This window comes from Narcine bancroftii, chromosome 2 (genome assembly GCF_036971445.1).
Source record: "Narcine bancroftii isolate sNarBan1 chromosome 2, sNarBan1.hap1, whole genome shotgun sequence".
Lineage (NCBI taxonomy): Eukaryota > Metazoa > Chordata > Chondrichthyes > Torpediniformes > Narcinidae > Narcine > Narcine bancroftii.
Window position 1 is genome coordinate 67,508,473 of NC_091470.1, and position 25,759 is coordinate 67,534,231.

The window sequence follows — 25,759 nt, forward strand, 5'->3', positions numbered from 1 at the left end:
CTATTGTGTACCTGTTCTGCATTTTTCACTTCAAGTTCTTGAATATTTTGTCTTAAACTTTTATTTTCCTGCTTTAAATTCTTTGAAATGGGAAACAAGGAGATTAGTCAGCTCAGAGTAAACCTTAAAAACACAATCAGAAATTTTAAATTCAATCAGAATACCCTTAATGGTTGGAGTCTTTTGCATAATTGAACATTCTTAGAAATTGCACATTTTCCCCTCAAAATTTCAGCAAGTGTCTGTTTCTACAGATATTCTGGTTGACACATTGCTGGGCTCAGAATCCAGAAACACGAGTTCATAGAGCCATAGTCACACAGCACAGAAATGAGCCCTACAGTCCTCTTTGTCCATGCTGTCTGTTCTATCAACCTACACTGATCCAATTTCTCGGCATTAGGTCCATAGTCTTCCTTGCCTTGGCAATTCAAATACTTGTCGAGATGCTGCCTAAATGTCACAAACATATCTGCCTCCTTTTCAGAGAGTACATTCCAATCTCCAACCATGATGTAAAAATTCCCTCCAAATGTCTTACCTCTCATCTTACTGTCTTTATATTTGACACCCCCAGGAAGAGAAAATATATATACATTTTAAAAAATTTCCATTACATCTATCGTCTCAAATAATTCTATCAGCTTACCCCATAGCCTCCTCCATTTTAGGTAAACAATATTCATCCATCCATTTTCTCATTACAACTCCAATGCTTGAAACCATGCAAGCCCTTTGTTAATCTTCTCCAAGCTTCCTCCAGTGCAATCTTGTCCCTCTTAAAGTTCACAATTGCATTTACAATTATTCTATCACAAAACCTTCACTGGCAATGCCACATAATGACACATTTTTGCTGGTTAAGGAGAGGAATGGTGAAATCTCCTCTGGTCATACTCAGCTACCATCATTTGAGAGAGTAGGATTCCATGCGTAATGGCTCATCAAAAAAGTAATACCTTGAACAATGTGGCATTTTCTCTGAACAAAGGTTACCTTGTGTTACATGCTTAAATTTACGTCGTGGGTTTTGAATCAACCTCTTAAACAATGTTGGATAGTTCGTCACTGATCCAAGAGCGACGCCAATTGGAAATTATATTTAAAGCATTTACTACAGACATGCACCAACTGAACATCTCTTAATACTTGTTAGTTGTTTATGAACTAATGAGAGCACAGCAAAACACTGAATGCAGTCATCACTCCTAATATGTTACAAAGCCTTTTTCACAAGTTAATTTAGTCAAGAACTATACCTACACTGCTCATCATTGTATTAGCTGTTCCCAGCCACAAGTCAGGAAACTTTGCGGTTGTCAGAGTTGGTAAGAAAACATTCCAGAACTTGGCAGCCAATATCAACAGTGTCATGCACAACTACAGCTATTTACCAGCATCGATGCCCATAAATTTTGGTCCCCAGCACATGAACACCAGGAAAATTTCAAACATTCTGATATTTTCCTGTCAGTATACTCTAATGTTCAAATTACAACTTTTTAAACACTCTCTCCATTAGCAGTGTGCAAGGAAGTTAAATGAAAATTGATGCAAGTTATCACCCATTGACACATCTCATTTTCCCCACATAAAGCTCAAAAATGAGTTTGAATTACAAAAAGTTCTTACAATTTTTTCTATCGTAAATAAGTCTGCAAGAGTAATGCTTGACATACCTCAATTTCTTCCCCTTTATTTGCCACTTGAATAAGTCCAGATTCCAACAGTTCTTCAATAGTTTTTATTTTCTCATCCCGTTCCTGAAGACTTTTTTCCCCCAAAGCAAAAAAGACACATCAAACACATGAAAGCATAATGAAATAACACTGGATTAATCCAACTGCTAAAGGCGACTCACCATTTTTGCATCTGTTCCATATTGCATAATGCTGAAGCCTATATACAAGAGAAACAAACCTAAATATGTGAAAAGTTGCAGGGCGATATTATTACAAAGAATAACGATTAAAAATATCTTCAAAGTATTTCTTCCTTTAGACTATGTCTGAGATGGTCTTTGGTTCTATATATTCAAGGTAAAATATTCATAATCAGACATTTCATCTTCTGCAAAACATTTTGAGCTATCATTGCTTTGAGAAATCTTTGTAATGGAAAAAAGGAATGTATAAATAAAATAATTGAAAAAGTAATTTTTTCAAGCGAATACTTTAAAATCAGACACTGTAGGAAGCAAAATATGCTGGCATTATTCCCCTGAAATTTTCAATGTACACCACAATGGATTGATGCTGCATATATACTAACTGGGTGCCCTCACAATTGATTAGACAAGAGTGACAATCTGATAGTGTATGTGTGTTTTGAATAGAATTTATTATACTTATTTTCATTATATTGTATCAAAAGAATGCCCTTAGCTTAAGAAATGCTTCATTATATGTTTGAGTATTGGATAAGATACATCATTTTTTTAAAAATAGAGTAGTTTAGGTGGTTTTTCAAAATGTTAAAATGTGTCAAAAAACAAGAAAACACAGTATAGATGTTTTCAATAGTGGGAGAATCCTGAAAAAGAGGGCAGTGTTTCAAGAGGCTGGTCATTAAAATCAGGGGTGTGAAAAAAAATTTGCTAAAATCATGAATATTTTTAGTATAGATGAAAATTTGAAAGATCCAGGAATTGAGGCCTGTGGAGAATAAGGGAAAGCATGATTCAATTTATATAGATACAGGTATACACCACTTTACAAATTCTCGCTTTAGGTAAATTCACTTTTATGAAAGGATTTTGGCCTTTACGAAAAAGCGGTCAGCAGGGGGCCAGCGCACGGCCGACGATTGGGGGGTGGGGGGTCAGCACACAGCTGGTGGTCAGCACATGGCTGGCTTTTTTTTAAAGTTTTTTTTGAGTCTGGAATGTTCAAAACATTTTCCATCAGAAATCAACAGTAATCGCTTCTTCGCTTTATGCCATTTCAGCTTACAAAAAGTTCCGTAGGAACACTCTCGTTTCATAAAGCAGGGTATACCAGTACTGGTAAGCCAGTTTGCATGTCTGGGTATGTTGAAAGAACAGAGGTACAAGAATTAAATGCTGAGTAGAGGACAGCATTCTAAACTATATTTAGTTCAACTTACCTGCTCCGATATCTGAATTTGCAGCTTTTGAATTTCAGCTGTACAAGTCTCTTTCTCTTTGTGTAAACTCTAAATATAAAACGTGAAGTATTATATTCTTGTTCTATAATTAATGAATATGAAAAATACTTCATATGAAGGATCAATTTGTTTTTTTTCAGGTTGACACCAGATCAATGTATTGAACACAATATTAAACTGCCTATGTTAAGAATGACACGAAGTTCCAATCACTCTGCTACCAAGGCTTATTATGCCCAGAATATGCTATTTACACTAATTCAAATCCACTAGGAACCAAATTCACACAGCTCCATTTTTTTCCCCCTTTCATCACACTGCAGGCTGGAAGGGCAATTAAATTAACAATGATGGATTATGAGCTCAGTGGTCTTCAAACTATATCATCAAGTTGAAGATAATCATGTTTTTCTTTCATCTATATTCTCATAGAACCATTCAACAATAGAAATGAAATGACATAACCTCTGCCTGGATGCAGATCAGTAGCCCAAAAGGAGCAAAACTGTATTTATGCTCAACATGTTCCTCTCAAAAATTATTGATTCACTTTCTAAAGTACAAATGTTTCTGATATTTTACTGACACTTCAACCTGCCTCAAATTAAAGACAAAGAAATGATATTTTGAAAGAAAAAACCCAAGCAGTACAGATGACATATTGCATAGTTGATTCCAAGCATGAACAAGATTAAAGGTTATTCTCTGGTTCATAGGAACCAGTTTTTTTTTGGTTTTTTTTAAAATGATGACTCTTTGTGTGCAACTCTGATGAGAATCTGGAACACTTGGATAGCAAAGCTCTTTATTGACTACACTTCAGCATTTAACACCATCATTCCCTCAAAACTGATCAGCAAACTCCAGGACCTTGGACTCAACACCTCGATGCATAATTGGATCATGGATTTCTTCACTTCCAGACAAAGTGAGGATTGCACAATCTCCATTAGGACCAGAGCACCACAGGGATTCCTTCTTAGCTCCCTGCTCTACTCACTTTACACCGATGACTGTGTAGCTCAGTATGATAATAACACCATCGACAAATTTGGCAATGATACCACAGTAGTGGGTTGCATAAAGAAGATGAGTCAGCATATAAAAGGGAGAGTAAAAACTTAGCTGAATGGTGCACTAACAACCTTGCACTCGATTTCACCAAAACCACAGAGTTGATTGTTGACTTCAGAAAGGGAAAACCAAAGGTATACAATCAAGTGATCATTGGGAGAAATCAGAGGTAGAGAGGATATGCAAATATAAGTTCTTGGGAATCACTATCTTGGAGAATCATTCCTGAACCCAACACACTAATGGTATTGTGACGAAAGCACCTCAGTGCCTCTACTTCCTCAGGAGTTTCTGACAGTTTGGTATGAAAACAGAAACTTTGACAAATTTCTACATATGTGTGGTGGAAAGTGAGCTGACCAGCTGTATCACAGTTTGATGCATGGACACCAATACCTCAGCCTAGGACATCATAGGCAAAACTCTCCACTCTATCAAGAACAACTACAGGAAATGCAGCTGTTGGAAAGCAGCAGCAATCATCAAGGTTCCACACCACCCAGCAAATTTATTTTTTTAATCTTATATTTACAGAATTGTGAATTATAGCAATTTTTTTTTACCTGTAATGACCTATTGAAAAAAAATTCCAAGAATTTAGAAAAATACAAGGAAATTTGAATCAGTTTAAAAAAATTACTTGGATATCCTGTTCTTTTCTTGTTACATGAAGATGTAAAGATTCTTCCATTAACTTCATTTGTCTTTCTTTTTCTGCCATCCTTAAAATTGAAATTAATTACATGTCAATTCCATAGCTCCAGGTTTCCTCATTTATATTACACATAAATAAAAGTTACCAAAATTATTGGGAAAGTTGGATGAATATTTTGTTCTCCCTTCCCCAAAAGTAATTTTGTTGATTCTACAAGACAACCCTCCACAAGATTCTTGCAGCTAAATAGGCATCAAAGTCATATACTGTTTGTAAATATGCAACTGATCTTTTGATTTACAAAGTAAACTTAGTTTAGTTTAAGTGACTTGTCAGAATTTCCCTGGCTGACGTAAATACCCAATATTCTTTTCTTTTCTTTGGCTTGGCTTCGCGGACGAAGATTTATGGAGGGGGTAAAAGGTCCACGTCAGCTGCAGGCTCGTTTGTGGCTGACAAGTCCGATGCGGGACAGGCAGACACAGTTGCAGCGGTTGCAGGGGAAAATTGGTTGGTTGGGGTTGGGTGTTGGGTTTTTCCTCCTTTGCCTTTTGTCAGTGAGGTGGGCTCAAGAAGACCCAATATATAATGCACCAATATATTCACCGCATCAGTTTGCAGCAAAATTTCAGTACTTAATTACCATATTAACATAAAGTTTTAAAAATACAGCTGCTACAGACAAATAACCACATATTTTTAAAGAAGAATTTAAAATAGCTGGAAAAGCAAAAATGGGCAAGGTTAAGAACAGATGTACATTTACAGTAAAACCCATGGTATTCAAGATTCAAGCAACTGGCAACTTCATGCAACTGACAAAAAAAATATATATTTTAAAAATTAAAAATAAATAAGAATAAAGTAATAGGTAAAATATTCACAAGTTTAAAATTGTAAAAGTAAATGTTCTCTGAAGTAACATATTAACCTTTGGTGAAGATGGGAACAAATATTTAGCCAGCAGAGGGCCTTGGTCGTGCTTTACTCGTAGGAAGTGTTTGAATAATGCAGATGCTGCTCATCATTGGGGTAACTCTTTTAAAGTATCTCCTTATCCCTGCTTAGTAAGAATAACCTTGTTCAGAGGCTTTAATCTGTAAACTTGGGGGGGGGGGGGGGGGGTTAATTATAATCTTATTGTTCATCTTTTGAGCAGCTCTGTGAAGGCAGAGGAACCTGCAGATGCAGCAACAGTTAAATGTTTTATATTCATGCAAGTGAAGTTTGTTGAGTGCAAGTACAATATAGTATTTTATCTTTTAAACAGTTTATTCTTAATGCAGGTGGTTTTCAGGTATTGTCAGAGTAAAGCCCTTTTCATTCAGTGAGTCAGTTAAAGAAGGGCTGTATGCACGAACATTAATAAAAGTGGTTTTTCAGCTGCATGAAATTCTGGGATGGCAGATCCACCATCTCGCTCTCTCTCTCTCTCTCTCTCTCTCTCTCTCTCTTTCTTTCACTGCAACTTTCCCATAGTCCTTTAGACATTTATAAAGGTTTATACAGGTTGGCAAAGTTTATACCTTCTTTTTTAAATCCTTTGTTTCCTTCACATTCCTGAACTCAAGCAAAAATGTAATCGTATCATTACTTTAGCCCAGGATACCCTATATCCCTTTCAAACTAGGCTAATCGGCATGCAGACATCAGACGCCAGGGATGATACCACCTCCCTCGGTAGCATCATCCCCAGTGTGATTTGACGCCTGCGTGCCAATTAAGGAGCTTTTACACTGGACCCTTAACTGGTATTTTGGCTGTCAATAACTAGGTCAAGGTGCCAATGTGAAAGGGGCTTAAATAACCAGGAAATACACTTATCTGGAATCTACCAATCCCCACAGGTGCTGGATACCAGGGGATTTACTGTATTATTATTTATACACAAAAGTGGGTGGTGGTGTTGATAATCTGGAGGGTTGCCAGAGGTGAGAAAGGGATAGTGATAGGATCCAGAGTTGGGCTGAAAAGTGGGAAGTGGTTCATTCTGGTAGGTCAAATTTGAAGGTAGAAAACAACGTTAATGGAAATAATCTGGGCAGTGTGGACAAATTGAGAGATCTTGGGGGTCTGTGTCCAAAGGACCCTCAAAGCCACTGCACAGGTTGATGATGTAGTTAAGAAGACGTATGGTGTAATGGCCTTCATTAACCATGGGATCGTTCAAGAGCCATGTGGTAATGTTGCAGGTATATCAGACCTTGGTAAGACCTACTTGGAATATTGTGTTCAGTTTAGGTCACCTTACAGGAAAGATTTGGATGCTATAGCGAGGGTGCAGAGGAGGTTTACAAGAAAGTTGCCTGGATTTGAGAGTATGTCTTATGAGGATTTGTTGAGTGAACTTTGTCTTTGCTCATCCTTCATTGATTCAAGGAGAAATGACCTGATGGAGGGAAACAAAATGATGAGAGGCATTGATCATATGGATGGCCAGAGGCTTTTTCCTAGGGCTGAAATGGCCAAGATGAAGGGTCATAGTTTTAAGGTGCTTGAAAGTACTTGAACTCCCAGACCATTTGGAGATAGGATACTGTGGACTGTTAATGTACAAGTCTTAATATTTTAAAAGTGTTTCATTTCTATTCTAATCTATATTTATGTAAATGTATTCCATGGTCCTGGAGAAACTCCATCTCGTCTTTACTATGCAAGCATGGTATAAATGATAAATAAAGGTGCCTTGAAAGTATAGAGGGCAAGAGGTAAGAATTTCACTTAGAATTGTGGGTGCGTGAAATGAGCTGCTTGTAACAGCGGCAGAAGCAAGTACAATAGGATCTTTTAAGAGACCAGTAGATAGGTACATTGAACTGAAAAAAAAATTGAGATTTACACAGTTGTTAAGAGTAGGTTATTAAGTCAGCACAACACAACACTGTGGGCCAAAGAGCCTGACTGTGTTGTAGATTTCTATATTCTGCGTATGTAGGAAAACATTTTTAATGATGCCAATGGGCAATACATCGTGCTTGCACGGAGGGCAATTTGAGCAATTCGTTTGTGGCAATTTATTCAGTTCTGGTGATCAGTTTATGTTTGTTTTAAATGGAACAATTTAGACTACTAAATTAAAATAGTCAAGTATTCATTAAGTTTGCGAAACCACTTTTATACAAGTAAACTTCTAAACAAGCACGCAAAATGATATTGCCATCTTGAGGCAAACTAGAAATTATTTTGGTTTTGGATGATCCAAAAGGGATTTAAATTACTTTTGCTTTTAAAGAAGTGGATAATAGGATAGTAATTTTTAAAACAGTAATTAATTTCCAGAAAATTTAATCAGATCAATATAAATGTGATATCAATCCACTATGAACAAATTGTAAATCAAAAAGTAAATCAAGAATATTTGAATCTGCAATTTGAGGAAAAGTGTTCAATTTAGATCAAACAAAATTCCTATTAGAAAACTTCAATTTAACTGACAACTGTTACTTCAAATAAATAAATATTTATTTTTTTTAATACCAAATCAGTACCATTCCTTAAAGCCTTCATCTAATAATGAAGGAGGAAAAAATGGTTATCTATAATAGAACTAGCCAGAGTAAAAGTAGCCAAAAAAATTTCATAAATTGAGCCCATATTCTCAATCTAATTCTCATTATCAGATTATGTATCAATTTAGAAAATTAGGCATCATATAGAAATTTGTGTAAAAATGAGTGAGCAACCATTCTGCATACAGATGTTCATGTTTAATAATTGGTGGATCTTCACAATTTATATTTGATTAATTAGCTGTGCCTGTGAAAACTAAGTGGGGTGAGGCTGTGTAAAATGTGGAAGCCATGTTAAGGGAGTTTTCCAAGACTAGATGTCACATGGCAATATTTTGGAAATTGGTCAGGACATACATCATAATTTTATCCTAATCAAAGTAGGTTACCTGTGCCTTGGCCATATTAACTAGAAGAAATGTATTTTGCACAGAAGTGGATGTAGTTTCACACCATTTATCTACCTTCTAATTTTCATATCCAAAGACCTAGTCTGGAATTATTAGCAGACTACTTTAAAATTACACAGTCAGCATTTTCTCTCTACAGTTATGTGATTGACATCAATAACCAAATTTAATTCACTTTGACTCACTTCTTCTGCAACTCTTCCACTACACTGGCTGCAGAAGCCTGCAGATAAAAAACAAAATGAAGATGCATAATTTAGCAGAAAGCATTCTGGGGGATGTTAAAAACTAAATTCTCCGCAGGAGAAGGAAAATACAGAAGCCCCTGTTTTTCCACCACTTTTACATGCCCAAAAGCATACAAAATTTAGACAGTGAACAATGGCAAATTTTTCAAACCAAACTTGTGTTGTTCTCTTCCAACATGTGAACATATTTGTTTTGCAGACATAATCTGGGACCAAAGCTAAATAGCAGCCTTTGTATACAGTTGATTCCACAAGATAAATTTAAGTTTTAGTTTCCCCCTTTAAAAAAAACAGAACAAATGCAGAAATTGAGTAGCTCAACAAACTAATGAACAACTCTTTCTGAAACACAACCAATGAGTATTTGGAATTAACAATTATTTAATTTAAAGCCTGAAAAACCATTCACATTTTAGAAATTAATGAATTGAAATTTACGCCTTCAAATATTTCTGTACCTGAGTTGCCACTTGGGCATGAAGATTTTGGATTTGAGCATTCATGGTTTGTTTTTGTTCCAACAGATCCTTTCAAGATTACAGTAGAAAAAAAAAGAAAACATTAAAAATGGAATAAGAAACATGGAAATTTTCAATGTATTAATTATGCTTGTCCTTCAAATGGATAAAATTTGTCTTCACTTTTATTCTGTTTTCAAAAGATGCAGAGCTCCACCTACTTTATTGTTATATCCAAAATCTTGAGACACAGATCCTGATTAGATCCAGTGATCTTTCCTCAGAGGAGGAAATAATAAACAGATAAACAAGATCCAACACATTTGTGAAAATAAAGGGAAGCAGATAAATCAATTAATGGAAACTGATATAATTTTTTTACATATTAGAAATCAAAAGTTCACAGAAATTAAGATTCAAAATAGGTCAATTTGAGGAATATATGGGATTTTCACTATTTAATTAAGATTACACCAAATACAATACTAATTTCTCAATCATCTATAAAATAGTTGATGAAAGATCTTCAGGACTTGAAGTTCTTCTAACGGAATAAATATTCTAAAACTCAAACAAATTCTTCATAATGCACAATACATCGTCATTGACTATAGTAACCTTCAATTTTCTCTCCATTTTCAGTCATATTTCTTATTTAACTTCAAGGGAATGACCCTCAGAATTAATCGAGGCACAGATGCATTAGCTTGGAGTCATTGCTTGTGAGTGTGTGCTTGTGTGTAAACAAAGGTTAGGGATGGAATAAAAGTGAATGATTAAAAAACCTTTGGCATGGTACATTTAAAAAAAAAGGAGAAAAGAAAGGAAGCAAAGTGCTACATTTTCAAAGTGGACAAAAACAACTGATGAAAACAATTCTCCTTCCCTATTAAAGACCCACATGTGGAACATCACAAAAGCTGTACATTACATACCACTAAGCAAAAATTCACTTCCCCAGGTCTACACAGTATCAGAAAATATATTTTTTTTTAAAATGGCTATAGCAATATAACAATATTTATTTTGGTCTAAAAGGTACTTCTTGGAAGGATCACCGTTCAAGAACAACTAGATAGCTGAAATATTGGATGAGAAAACAAATGCTCCAGTTTTGTAATATCCTTTTTCATTGAAAGATTATCAGGTGGAAATGCAAGATAGGATCATTTTTTTTTTAAAAAGGGAAAACATGAGGCTTCACTGATACCTGCACTTGGATCTTCAGAGCATCGTCTGCAGAAGCTCGCTTTTGTTCGGCATTCACTAGCTGCACCATGTTTTGTTCTAGTTGTTGTTTGGCTAACATGGCATCAGTGAGTTTACTGTGCAAACTCTGCACCTCTTTATTTTTATTGCCAATTTCATTTTCAGCAACCATAAATTTATTTTGTAAATCTAAAAAGATACAAAATAGCCACACTTAATACACTAAAAGACACTTTGATACCATTTTAAAAATTTTGCCCTTCACTTTTACAGCATTATCTTACCATTTCAATAGATACTCAATTTCCCTTCAGTTTAACATTCGGCAGACACTTTTCAACTTGAGTACAAAAGTTGCCAGTCACACTCTGATACAAACCTTGCAAAGTTATGACAACCTACCACCAGGGTGCAGTGCTAATTTTTTTGGTTCTGGAACTCACCAAAAACGGTGACAAGGAGGTCTCACAATACCTGGCCTTGGTGGCCACCATGTTGTATTTACCACTGTATAATTGAGAGCAAATGTTAGGATGAGGAACAATTGTGAACGAAACAGGTAAGTATCCTGTATGTCCAGAATAGCGCTCAGGGTGAGGGAGGGGGTGTGGGGGGTGGAGTGGCGCTCCAGTGAGCTCTGGCATCACTGCACCACTGCCTACCACTCACATGCAGAACATGATCAAAACGTTGGTGTGACTGCAATGGAAAAACAAATTGTCCTCCTTTTACACCATGACTGCGTGACCAAAGACAGTTTCAGCTCCATCTATAAGTTCGCATATGACACCACATTGTAGGCAGGATCCCCAATGCCAACGAAGCAGGGTGCAGAAGAGCAATAGAGGGACTTGCTGGTTTGGTGCCATGACAACAACCACTCTCTCAATGTCATCAAGACTAGTTCAAGGGGCATAGTTCACTCCCCTGCTGAGGTATAGTAGACAGCTTTAAATTCCTGGGGTAAACATCTCCAATTACTTTTCCTGGTCCATCCACATTGATGCAATGGCCAAGAAAATGCACCAACACCTCTACCTCCTCAGAAGCATGAGGAAAAATTGGCATGTTACCAAGATATTTTAAAAACTTCTGCAGGTGGACTACTAAAAACATTCATCTAGGATATATCACTGTGTGGTAAGGGAACTGCTCTATCCAAGGTTCAAGAAACGGCAAGGGGTTCTGAAGGTGCCTCTGTCTGTGCAGGCACCCTCCATCAACTCCATAGTTAACTCCTGATGATTTGGAAAAAGCAGCGACATACCATCAGACTCCCATCCCAGCCACACTCCTTTCACCCACTTTCTGTCAGAAAGATTCAGAATTGTGAGATGACACTCAACCAGATTCAAGGACAAGTTTAATTTTTGCCATTATCAGGCTCCTGAATAATTCCCAAAATAGTAAAGTTCTGTTGCCACTGCTCCATACCAACTGATCTCTTCCTATAACTGTACATTTTATATTTGTAGCACCGTGTTGCACTGTGAGATGTTCACTTGTCTGTTCTCTTTTTTTTCCCCAAACTTTATTTAAAAGATAGAAAAAAAACATAATACAGTATAGAAATAATCAAAAAAATTTTTTATATATATATATAAATGTTAATAACATTTCAAAGTATATCTAAATGCATATATTTCAAAAATGGAGACCACTTACTAATAAACAAAGAATAATTATCATGTAAATTATCAGTAATTTTTTACATAACAATACATACTTTCAATTCATTGTGCCAACATGATATATTAATCTCAGTATCATCTTTGCAAGTACTAGCAACACATTTACGCGCTAGTGATAACACCAAACTTACAAAAGCAATTTGAATTTTGTCCAATCCCATTCTCCTTAAATAATACAAATTTCCCAACAAAAAAAACATTGGATCTAACGGTAATATAAAATTATATAATTTTTCTAATTCCTTGCCAAAATGATTGAACTTTAACACAAGTCCAAATGGCATGTAGAAAAGTTCCAATACATGTGCCACATCTAAAACAAGAGTCCAAATTACTAAACCCATTTTTTTTTAAACTTTTCTGGAGTCAAATATAACTGGTGTAAAAAATTATATTTCACCATTCCATATCTTATTTAATTACATTGTCCTGACACATTCTCGCCCAATCATCAGCGGGAAAAATAAATACTAAATCACTCCCCCATTTAAGTTTAGATTTCTCTCAATCTGACTTATCCCTACTATCTTGTAACAAATTATACATAACTGAAATATAACCCTTTTTCAGTATATAGGAAATCAAAGATTCAAATCTCGATAAAATAGGTAAAATCATCTCTTTGCATAATGATCTTTTTTGAAAGCTCTAAGTTCATAATACACAAACAAAGAATTTACAGGTATATCAAATCTTTCTCTCAATTGATTAAAAGAAAGAAATTGCCCCTCTTCAAAACAATCTTATATTGCCTTTATACCTTTAAATCCCAAATCTTGAAATGATTATTAAACATTGAAAAAGGAATAAGCTGATTATTATACAATGGAGTTAAAATTGATAATTTATCTTTCGACCCTAAACCCTATTTTTTTTAAAATCCAAATCTTTAACAAATGTTTCAATATCAGCATATCATATTGCTGTAACAAAATCAATTTCCAACGAAATATAAATTCATGTATCTCAACCCTAGGAATACACGCCATCTCCACTTTAGCCCAGCTAGGAGGCTGATCTAAATCCATCAATCTACTAACAAACTTCAACGGTGCCGCTTCATAATACTTTTGAAAATGTAAGTCTATGCAATGCCACTCGAGCTAATTTACCTTTCCATAAAAACTCTCACACTGCTTTATTCAAATCTTGAAAAAAGCCCTTAGGAAATAAACAAGGTATTGACTGAAATAAATATTGAATTTGAGGAAAAATATTCATTTTAATACAATTAACCCGACCAATCAAAGTTAATGGAAGATCTTTCCACTTAAATCAAATCTGCTTTAATCCGTCTTAATATAGGTACATAATTTGATATAATGATTGATAATTTGTATCCATAAACACACCTAAATATTTAATTTTACTTGTCCACCTTAATTTTGTAATAGTTTTAAAATTCAGAATAATCTTCCACTCCAACTGGTAAAATTTCACTTTTATCCCAATTAACTTTATATCCCAATAATTCTCCAAATTTCAACAAACATTCTTGCAATTGTTTCAACAACCGTTCCGATTCCGTCAAGTATACCAATACATCGTCCACAAATAAGTTAATTTTATATTCTTCATTCTTAACCCTCATCCCTCTAATTTCTTCATTTTGTCTAATAGCCTGAGCTAACGATTCAAAAATAACCAACGCAAATAAGGTTGGTGACAATGGGCAGCCCTGTCGAGTTGGACGAGTCAATTTAAATGGTGAAGAAATCTGTCCATTTGTCACCACCCTAGCAATTGGGTTCCTATATAAACCCTTCACCCAACCAATTACAAAAGGGTAGAATTTAAATTTAAATTTCTCTAACACTTTGAATAAACAATCCCACTCAACCCTATCAAAAGCTTTTTCTGCATTTTGTGCAGGTCGCTTTCGATATATGTTACCAAAGTAATTAATTGGAATATATTGTCTGATGCATTTCTATTCTTAATAAAACCTGTTTGATCAATATGTACCAATTTGGGTAAATATTTAGCAAGTCTATTAGCTAATACTTTTGCTATAATTTTATAATCTACATTTAATAAAGAAATAGGTCTATATGAAGACACTTCTAATGGATCTCTATCTTTTTTTGGAATGACAGTTATTAAAGCACTTGAACATGATTCTGGTAACTTCTGATCTTCAGTAACTTGATTCAACACTTCTCTAAATACATTAGAAAAATCATCATAAAAAAGTTTATAAAATTCCACAGGGAATCCATTATCTCCTGGGGACTTTCCATTAGGCATTTCCTGAATAGCTTCCTTAATTTCAAAATCCGTCAATGGAGATTCCAATTCCTGAACATCATTTCCATCTAATACTGGTGACTTTAATTTAGATAAGTAAGAGTCAATAGAACCATTATCCTGTTTCCCCTCAGAAGTATATAATTTCAAATAAAATGAATTTCCTGAGGTTTGTAAGTAACTTTTGAATTCTTCTTAACAGCATTAATAGTCCAAGATGTCTGTTCAGCCTTCAATTGCCAAGCAAGTACCTTACAAGCTCTTTCCCCCAACTCATAATAACGTTGTTTAGATCAATTAATTAAACACTCAAACTGATGTTTGTAAAGTTTTACAACTTAATTTCAACCTCGCTAATGCAACTTTTTTTATCTTCTGTTACACCTTTCTGAAAATCTTTCTCCACCTAAGCAATCTTATTTTCCAACTCTAAACTTTCTGCCATATATTGTTTCTTAACTTTTGTACAATAACTAATAATCTGCCCCCTCAAATAAGCTTTTAAACCATCTCATATTCTTTCTTTGGCTTGGCTTCGCGGACGAAGATTTATGGAGGGGGTAAAAAGTCCACATCAGCTGCAGGCTCGTTTGTGGCTGACAAGTCCGATGCGGGACAGGCAGACACGGTTGCAGCGGTTGCAGGGGAAAATTGGTTGGTTGGGGTTGGGTGTTGGGTTTTTCCTCCTTTGCCTTTTGTCAGTGAGGTGGGCTCTGCGGTCTTCTTCAAAGGAGGTTGCTGCCCGCCAAACTGTGAGGCGCCAAGATGCAAGGTTTGAGGCGTTATCAGCCCACTGGCGGTGGTCAATGTGGCAGGCACCAAGAGATTTCTTTAGGCAGTCCTTGTACCTTTTCTTTGGTGCACCTCTGTCACGGTTGCCAGTGGAGAGCTCGCCATATAACACGATCTTGGGAAGGCGATGGTCCTCCATTCTGGAGACGTGACCCATCCAACGCAGCTGGATCTTCATATTACAAAATGACTATCCACAGAATTAACATTCTCAGTCAAAAATAAAGAAATATGCTCTTTAACAAAAGTTACAAACTCTGGTTTTTTCAATAACATTGCATTAAACCTCCATCCTCACGATGGACATACTACCTCCAAACTTTCACAAGAAAAAAATAATGAATGATCTGATATAACTCTACTTTTATATTTAGCTCGTAATAATCTACCTTGTAAATGTGCTGATACCAAAAATAAATCAATTCTAGAAAATGAATCATGTCGTGAAGAATAAAAAGAGAAATCTTTCTCTGTAGGATTAACTTTTCTCCAAATATCCACCAAATTTAAATCATTCATTAACGCATTAATTTGTGTTGCCATCTTTGATTTCCTTATACTTTTTGGATTTCTGTCCAATAAAGGGTCCAAAACACAATTAAAATCACCACCAACTAAGACATTTTTATTAGCTTGAGATAAGTAAAAAAGCTTCTGAAATAAACCGCTCATCATCTATATTAGGGGCATAAAGATTCAGCAAAGTCCAAGATTCAGCAAAAATTTTACAGTTCACTCATAACACTCTGCCAGCATACCCCTCTGAAGATTCCAATTCAAATGGTAAATTTTTATGAATCAAAATCATTACTCCTCTTACCTTAGAATTAAAAGAAAAAACATGACCAACCCAATCTCTTTTCAATTTCAAATGTTCTTTTTCAGTCAAATTGTTTCTTGTAAAAAAGCAATATCAATTTTCTTTTTTTTTATATACAAGCCAATATTCTCTTTCTCTTAATTGAATTATTTAATCCCTGAACATTAAAAGTTGCAACATTCAATTTAGACATCTTTTAACTACTAATATATTTACGCAATATAAAATAAAGCTCCCCTCTATAATTCTTCAAAAAAAACCCCTAAAACAAAAATAATTTAAAAAAACCACCCAAAGGTAGTAATCCGCTAAAAATCTGGGTGTGGTAAACCCAATCGCGGCGGATGTCTGTCAAAGTTTTCAGTGTCATCCATCCCCCCAGCCAGATACATATTTATTATTTAATTAAACACAATAAAATATAGTCCATATATTCAGCCCAATGATTCCATGCCCAACTACTGCACCGGATCTTCAACATCAAGAAGACTTTGTGTCAACTCTTCTTTCTTTCCATACCCATATCCATTTCCCCTCCTCTTAAGAGATAATGGAGGAGAACGCCCATTTCTTCACAGTTCCGGTAAAAAAATTAGCAAAAACCAAAGCATCATGATCATTCTCAAAGAAATGAGATTGAAAGTTTCCATAAAAAACCTTCAAAATTGCAGGATAACGAAAAGCAAACTTATAGCCTTTTCGCCACAGAATATCTTTGGTCACATTAAATTCTCGTTGTCTTCTAATAACCTCTTGGCTCAAATCGGCATAAAAAAAAACTGTTATTTTGAACCATTAATGGAGACTGATTCTGCCATGCTTTCCGTACTGCCATATGTAGAATCATTTCTCTATCTTGGTATTTTAAACAATGAACCAAGACAGCTCTCAGTGTTATTCCTGGAAGTGGTTTTCTTCTCAGAGCTCTATGAGCCCAATCCAATTCCAAGCCTTCATAAAAAAACTCTTTACCCAGCACCTCTGGAATCCAATGCTTAAAAAATTTTATGGGATCGGAACCTTCAATGTCCTCTGGAAGACCAACTATTTTCACATTATTCCTTCGGCATTGATTTTCCAACGAATCAATCTTCTTCAATAAACCTCTTTTTTGAATCCCCAATCTACAAAAGAACTTTCCACTTTTTCCATTTTTCCTCTATTACATTCCACCTGATTTTGACATTCAGAAAAGGCTGTTTCAATTTTCTTAAAATTATCTTGCACAGTATCAACTGATTTTATACATCTATTAATATCACTCTTAACTACAGTCATTTCCTGTTTCATAGTTAACATTTCATCACACAGTTGACATAGTTGACAATTTTCATCTCCATAAATCCTTGATTCACCTGTGTTGATATTTGTTTTGACATATTGTGCATTTGACAAGCAATCCCTTCCAAAACAGTAAACACTGAATCCATTCCAGATTCCACCTCCACTTTTTGAGGTCTGCCTCCTTTAACTACAGGCTCCTCCTCCTGGACAAATTCCAATAAAGTAAGTTCCTCTTCTTCCTCAGTCATTGTAGATCCTTTAGCTGAATGGACACCCGACGCCGGCACCCCGACCTCTTTGGGACGACGGCGTTCGAGCTCCCCCACAGCCCATACTTTATCCAGCAATTCTCGGACCCGGATGCCCCACACAAGCCAGGCAAAGCCGCCGGATGTGCAGGAGCATCCTCCGATGCTACATTGCACATCCCTGAGCCGCCCAGCGAGGTCGCAGCTTCAAGGGTCCCCTTGTCAGCAGTGCCGCCCGTGCGCACGACTTCACGTGAACGCGGATCGGCAACAGCCGAGCTCACCAAAGTGTCGGTGCCATCTTGCGGAGACAGGATCGGCGCCGAGGTCAAACTCGAACGGGCTGGAGTCCTCTGAGGTTTAGAGACTCCCAACGACAATTCCGTGAATTCAGCTATGCAGGTAGGCCTCAATTCTTCCGCACTTTTGTATGGTAATTTTTTCTGAAGTTGAGGTTTAAATTTTTTCACATTAGATGCCATCATAAATCACTGTTATTTAAACAACTGTAAATATTATTTTTAACCACTTTTACGCTTTTTTAAAACCAGGTATTTAGTAATCCAGCTGGGGAAAGATGGAATACACGTCTTCCTTCTACGCCATCTTGCCACGCCCCCGTCTGTTCTCAAAACAATCTTTACCACTCAGACAACAAACAAACAAAATTGTGAAGCAAATTCCATTGCAAAAATCAGGAGGTACCTGTCTTAGTTCCCTCCCCCTCCCCAACCTCCCACAGGTTTCATTCAGTGCAATATTCAAATGCATAAAGAAAGCCAAGCTTTGATGCACCTGTACAGAGCACTAGCTTGGATACCTAGAGCATCATGTCCAATTATGATCACCATATTTTAGGATTTCAAAACCATGGATGAAGATTTACCGCTACAGGTACATGGATAGACTGGTTATTTTCCTAAGAACAGAAAAGGTTGAAAACATTTCAATGTGTTCAAAACTGAAAAATCCATGGTTTTGAAATCCTAAAATGTAGTGAACCTCTATGTAGCTGATTATACTGCACTGACAACAGCTAATCAGTTTCAAAGCCAAGAGTATCAAGGCTCATGCATGTCACATCAATTAAAGTTGGTGAAAAAGGAAAGTTTGATGCATACATGCAACATGAAATCAATAAGTTATTATGAGAATAAATCTAATAAATATTTTGGAAAATTGTCCTATTTAAAAGTATCCATATGAGGAACATCACCAACTCACATCAACAAAACATACCCCAAACATTAAGCATTTAGTTCTTAACACTTAAATGTAAAACTAAAACAAAATTTTGAAACCACCAGGACTTAGTTATCTTATAATATTTTTACCAATTTCAAAAATAAACAGATAGAATTATCACTGAAATCCATTTAATCCCCACAAAATGTCTGTGTCCGAACAAATCATTCTCAGTTCTGATTAAAAGATCTTTGCCCTGATGCTTTAACAATGTTTCTCTTTACACCCTGCCCTGAATGTTTCCAGTGGCTTTTTTTTTTCCTTTTCATTTCAGATTTCTAGAATCTATTAAAAATTTTTCTCAAGGAATAGAATGGCAATGAACTTAAGAGCATGAAGGCACGTATCTGCAATTACCAGTCTCAAAAATGAATGTGCATTCAGGGAGAAAATTACGATAACTGAGACACCAAATGCAGAGGTATTTATTTAATTTCATCCTAAAATTGCCTCAATACCAGATGACAAATGGTACTCAGTCCACCTACGAATTTTTGCTACTGAGATATCACAATTAGATATTTAGAAGCACTATTGGATGGTGAAAGGCAACAACGAAATGTGGAAACAATAACAGCCTATCATAGTCCAAAGATAACTCATCAGTTGGAGTAAATACCTTGTTTAGCATTCTGAATTTCTGTTAGCCTTTTTTCGTGCTCTGTGGTTATGTTCCTGAGATACTTCTGCACTTCCTCTTTTCTCCTTTCAACTTCCTCCTGCAACTTAGTCTTCATGAATAACAACAGAAGTTAATATAACTCATCTTCTGACGCATTAAAAAGATGCAAAAGTAATCTAAAAGCCCATCAGAAGTTAATCTGCAATAATTGCAAATGTATTCTGCCTTGTGATACAAAGAACACATGGGAATTCCATGGGAATTTAAAAAATATACAGTTCAGTATGACTCAGCCCAATTCAAAACTCAACTATTAATTTATATATTTCTTTTGTAATAATAGTCAGCTTATTCCATGTAATGAGGATGAACATTAGCTCATCTTTAATTTGAATGAAAAATAACCTTATTCATTACAGTATATTAATTGGGCTATTCATTACAGTGTATTAATTGGGCTATTGCTAGAAAGGAAAATCAATATTATTAATAGATAATTAAATTCAAGATGGCACCAGGACATGGCGACATGTTGCAAGTAGCACAACAGGGAAACATTAAATTATTAAGACACACAAGATTCCTTTATTATCACATAATAGTACAGAACATTCAATACTAGATGAAATTGCTTTCTGCCTGCCATATGGTACACAAAGAGTTCCCATTAGTGTTGACCAGCACCCCTTACAGAAAGAAGCAAAAAGAGAATCCCTTCAGAGTCACTGAGTATCCGTGGATTCGTCTCCAGCGCTCTCACAGCCATACAGACATCTGTTCAATTGATCAGCATCCCAAGCTCCAGGTCCAAACCTCTAACACGAACAGGAATCCTCAGGACCCAAAGCCCTTTGGGAGCTCTTACCATTTGCACCCTCACGAATCCCAGCTCCAATACTTGGTTCCCATGAGCCAATCTCCAGTACCCCACAGCTTATTAGGGTAACCCGATTGCAAGTTGCCCACAGCCTATGTGGGATCTTCAGCTGCTAAGCCCCTCACTGCACCTTCCCTGTACAGTTGTCTCCTTTGCTTCTCCTTCTCAATAGGGTCTACTGCTCCCTGGAGTCTGCAATCCCTCGTAGCTGCTTACAATTAAACCTACCTAGCTAAAAGAAATGGCACAAAATATTGCTATAACAGACAAGCTTTTAAGTTAGTTGGAGGAATTATGCAGAGACAGTTCCAGATAGAACTGGAGTTTCAGACAGACAGTGTCTGACTGGGTCGTCAAAATCTATGTAAACCAACTGAATGGAGTTTTTGTGAACATTTTTGACCTCGAGCTACAGCTGTCAGAGTTCCTCACCCATTTCAAAAGGGCAGCCATTATTCCAGTGCCCAAGAACAAGGTTATGTACCTCAATGACTATGCCAGTGGCATTGACGTCTACCATGAAGAAGTGGACTGAGTGATTGGTTGTGGAGTAAATCAACTTCTATCTCAGGCAGAAACGGAACCCATGAGTTGGTCCATTGTCACAACAGATCAACAACAGATGCCATCTTCGTGGCCCTCCACTCTGTGTTAGATCACCTCGACCACAGGAACATCATGTTGTTGTTCATCAATGACAGATCAGTATTCACCACTATCAAATCAACAAAACTCATGACTAAACAAAAAGATCTGTTACACTCTGTCCATCTGCAACTGGATCTTCTGCTTTATTGGCAGACTGCAATCAGTGAAGATCAGCAACATCACCTCCTCCACAATAACCATAAATACAGTGGCACCCAAAGCTGCGTGCTTTGTCCCCTCCTCTATTCCTTGTACATCCTTGGCTGTGCAGCCAATTTCAGCTCTGACTCAATTCACACAGTCACTGATGATACAGTGTGGAGATATAGAACTTGATGGCGGGTGCCAGAACAATAATATTGGCCTCAGTGTCACCAAGACAAAGGAGCTTATTGTTGATTTCAGAAAGTGGAGGCTGAGGGGCCACTCTCCAGTGTGTGTGTGTTGAAGGGAAGAAGGTGGAGAGAGTCAGAACCTTCAAGTTTCCAGGAGATATATTTCAGAAGACCTTTTCCTGGAATCAGAACATCAAGACAACAGTGAAGAAGACAATCTAGTGCCTATATTTTCTAGGAAGTCTAAGGAGATCTAGCATGCCATTGGATATTCTTTCAAACTTCTACAGGTGCACTGTGGAAAGTAAACCTATTGGATGCATCAGAGCCTGGCTTAGCAAAACAAATGCCCAGGAACACAGAAATTAGCAAATATAGCCAGGTCCATCACAGGCTCTGACTTCCCATCTATTGCAGATATCTATGCAAGAAGACAAACAACATCATACAGAACTCCCATCACCTTGGACACTACCTCTTCTCACAGCCAACTTTGGGCAAACCAGCACTTCTAGTTCAAGAACAGGTTCCTTCCAATAGCTATTAGACTCTTGAACCTCCCCTTGATACATTAATCATGAATTTATTGCACGAGGATTACTGTGAATATTTATCATCTATCTTGTATATTTACTGTATTTTAATTCAGAGTTTCCTATCATAGTTTTTCCATACAAGTACCTACTCAGTTGCAGCAAGAAAGAATTTTGGGCAAATGTAGATTGTTCAATGCGTATGTCAATAAACTCATCATCATCAATAGATAGAATGGAATAGAGGATCACTAAAATTTGCAATCAGCACCAAAACAGAAAACAAAATTTGAAAAGACACTAGATAAGTCAGGAAAATAGGACAAAGTGGTTGGCTCTTTCAAAAGGCTATCAAATGGTACTCTGGCCCGAATTGAACTTGCACAGAATAAAATCTAAACTTTGCATCTTTAGATTAAGTGGAATTTTAGCACGGCATTCAAAATGGAATGATGCAGTTTAAAGAAAGATTTGTACCTGAAAGACAAGAGCCATTGTATTAATGCAACTGAAGAAGGTTCCTGTAATAATTTCAACAGGCAAACTTAAATCACTTTTGAACATGGAATCTGTTCATTTTGCCACCTGTCATTTAAGATAAAAGGCCAAGAATAAACAGAATTCAAAAAAAAGATTCAAATTGGGGAAAAAAGTTAAGAAAATCTCTCTGCATGAACAATTAATAGAAGGCATCAATTTACAACTTTTACAATTAATCATAAAAACAGGTGCAATTCATGTAATAGTACTTGGGTCAAAACGAGATTCATTTGATCTTTAAAAAATCTTGTTGAAGTATAGAGGCTTAAAGTTCTCAAGGTACAGAATGTTGAAAGTACAATGAACCAAGAATATTTTAAACAAATGCATTTCATTGGACTGTTATTCAATATTCCTACTAATTTGACCCTTCATAGTATAAAGTTTATACCTTGAGCTGTTGAACAGTCTGTTCATAGGAAACTTCCAGGTTCTTTTTCTGTCCCTCTTCCTGCTGAAGGCGATTTGTTTGCTCCGTAAATTCATTCATTAGTCGAGCATAGTCTTGCCGCAATTTATTTAGTTCTGTTGATTGCCTGTATTCAATATTTATAAAGAAATTTAATACCTTTGAATAGCTTTGTGTTCAAACCAAAACTGCATTTCTCCTATTTGGCAGCACATTTTACACCAAAGCAGAAAACAGTAATTTTTGATAACCAGGCTTTCCATTTTGCTTTCATATCTAAATTTTCATACATGGTCACTAAATTAAACCACTTTTAAATGCAGACCAAAAATATACCATTGAAGTGATCATGGGAGATGTTATAAGTCCAGAGGATCCCAAAACCCAGCAGCAATAAAAATTCACCAAGACAAATGGTTACTTAAACAAAAGTTTATTTTAATTTTCTTTAAACATAAAAACAGGATCAAACTTTAACTTATTACTATTAACTTAACCTGCTTCTAATTCTAAGCACACGTGTATGTAATGTAATGTGTATACATCAGGAAAGTTCTTTGATTCATAGTCCAATCTCACTGCTCACTCCTCCAAGTTCACTGGTATCAGGCAATTCTTATACTGTGCACAGAATTTAACATTTATGACTTTTCACCAGGCTCTGGTGCTTAAAGTTAAATGGTTACCACTCAGGAAGGTTCTCGTTGGTTTCAGAGAGAGATTTGTTGCTCGTTGGACACACACAAAATGATCTCCCACGATCAGTCACTTCAGTGTCTTGCGAAAGAAACTTGCCCCATCATGGGTTTTCCAAAATGATAACCGCTTCTTCAAGGTCACCACAGAATTCCTTTTGTTTGCATTTCAGGAGAAACTCTCTAGCCAGTCATTTCCTCTTGTAAAGACTTCAAGGGTTTTCAATGGGCTGAACTCGGAACTCACAACCAGCCTTCAAAATGGGGTTTTCAACAAGCTTGTCAGCTTGCCATGTTGCAGCCTCCAAAATCCACTGCAGAACTCAGTTTTCTCTCTCTCTCATAGATAAATCCTGTTTGATTTTTTTTTCTCTCTCTCTCTCTGCTTGCAAATCCACGACCCAGCTTAGAATAGCACACTGCAACCATACAGATTGCTGGCACTGGATTCAGTTTCTGCCTGGGCATCTGTTGCTTTAAAAACAATAATCCATTTACTCCACATCAGTCCAATTAACACTTACAAGTGAAGTCTCCATAGGCATTCTTCAAAGTTTCTGTAAAGTCACTGTGGACATGGAAGTCTCTCTTTCAGCAAAGCTCTTGGATTTTAAATGAGAAGTAAATAAACCCCCATACTCTATCTCTTTTAAAGACCTATATTGTGTGTGTGTGTGTGTGTGTGTGTGTGTGTGTGTGTGTGTGTGTGTGTGTGTGTGTGTGTGTGTGTGTGTGTGTGTGTGTGTGTGTGTGTGTGTGTGGAGTATATATATATTTATACTCCATAACAGGAGAACACCCAGCACCAATGTAGCAAATTGAGAAAACTTTATTTTGTCAATCTTGAAGAATTTCAAAGGAAAAATAAGATGTTCTATATTATTATACCTACTTACTCATGAGTAGCATGAATCTCCATGGACTAATATGTACTAACTGGGGAAGAGAAAAGAGACATTGGCAACTACACAGAAAAACACTTGGCCAATTCCTCAGACCAAATCAGGTAATAAGAGACCTTAAAAAAGCAGAACAGCTGAGATCATTCTGAAAGGTAGAAGTCCAAAGCATTCATGAAATGTATCAGTTACCATATGTGTGTATGTAATAGACAAAAGTTGGTGGACCACTTACTTCTTTTGACTTCAGTAAATACCTGGGTCATTCGAGCATTGGGAGCTCGGATGGGCAATCAGAACCTGGGGGCAAGACTGCTTACGGGCCACTGGGAGCTCAGATGGTCAGGACCAGGTGGCAAGTCTACACTCAGGGCATCAGGATCTCTGATTGGCTGGCTGGCTGGTAACCTGGACTGGGTGGTAAGTCGGTGCTTGGGGCATCAGGAGCTTGGATAGGCCTTGGACGAGGTGAGAGTCTGCGGTCAGGGCAATGGAAGCTCTGGTGGCCAGGCAGCTTAGGCCTAAGGGAGAGTGTATGATCGGGGTATCAGGAGATTCACTGGGTGGGCGACCAGGGCCTAAGTGAGAGTGTGCAGTCGGGAGCGCTAGTGGGCAGGCGGCTTGGGCATCAGGAGCTCAGAAGGGAGGACCTTCCTGGACTGAGGCAAAAGTTTACGGTCAGGGCATCGGGAGCTCCAGTGTGTGGATGGTCTAGGCCAAAATTAAGGGCTCAACATTTACATGGTTTTCACTATTACATGCATAGTGTGCATGTGTGCGATGTGCACAGTACAACTCCAATTATCCAAAATCCTAATTTATACAATTTCTTTTCTTAAATTTTGAATAAACGAGCATATCCGAAACAAATTAGAAATCCCCATTTATCCGCAATATTTTCAGAGCTGAACTGATCCCACAAGTTTTAAAACAAAATCACTCGACATAAAATTAGAACGATGATTGTCCTTGTTTCAGGTAACTCCCACCCCGCTCTCTTTCGGTTTCTTCTTTACCTTCCCCTGTTGACTTGTCTAACTACCTCTCAAATGGCATGTCACAAACGGTAGAAGAATCCCTTATCCCAGCATCATCAAGGAGAGCAGCCACCTAGGCAAGAGTGGGACCTTGGGCTCAGTGGTGTTCCCTCCTCTTCCCTCCATCCCTGGTGTGAGTGTGCAGTAG

At 36.8% G+C, this 25,759-nt stretch overlaps 1 protein-coding gene across 9 annotated transcripts in view; it reads right to left on the reverse strand.

The window, feature by feature from the left end:
- ktn1 (kinectin 1) overlaps nucleotides 1-25,759 on the reverse strand; it is a 223,205-nt gene that overhangs the window by 55,126 nt on the left and 142,320 nt on the right. For all 9 annotated transcript variants that reach the window (XM_069916952.1, XM_069916953.1, XM_069916954.1 and 6 more), the window contains 10 exons: nucleotides 22,963-23,107; nucleotides 19,636-19,747; nucleotides 10,691-10,878; nucleotides 9,481-9,549; nucleotides 8,960-8,997; nucleotides 4,841-4,922; nucleotides 3,106-3,174; nucleotides 1,862-1,899; nucleotides 1,680-1,770; nucleotides 12-80 (listed from right to left, as the gene is read on the reverse strand). In XM_069916952.1, coding sequence (XP_069773053.1) covers nucleotides 12-80; nucleotides 1,680-1,770; nucleotides 1,862-1,899; nucleotides 3,106-3,174; nucleotides 4,841-4,922; nucleotides 8,960-8,997; nucleotides 9,481-9,549; nucleotides 10,691-10,878; nucleotides 19,636-19,747; nucleotides 22,963-23,107 — 901 coding nt within the window. The remainder of the gene's footprint in view (nucleotides 1-11; nucleotides 81-1,679; nucleotides 1,771-1,861; nucleotides 1,900-3,105; nucleotides 3,175-4,840; nucleotides 4,923-8,959; nucleotides 8,998-9,480; nucleotides 9,550-10,690; nucleotides 10,879-19,635; nucleotides 19,748-22,962; nucleotides 23,108-25,759) is intronic.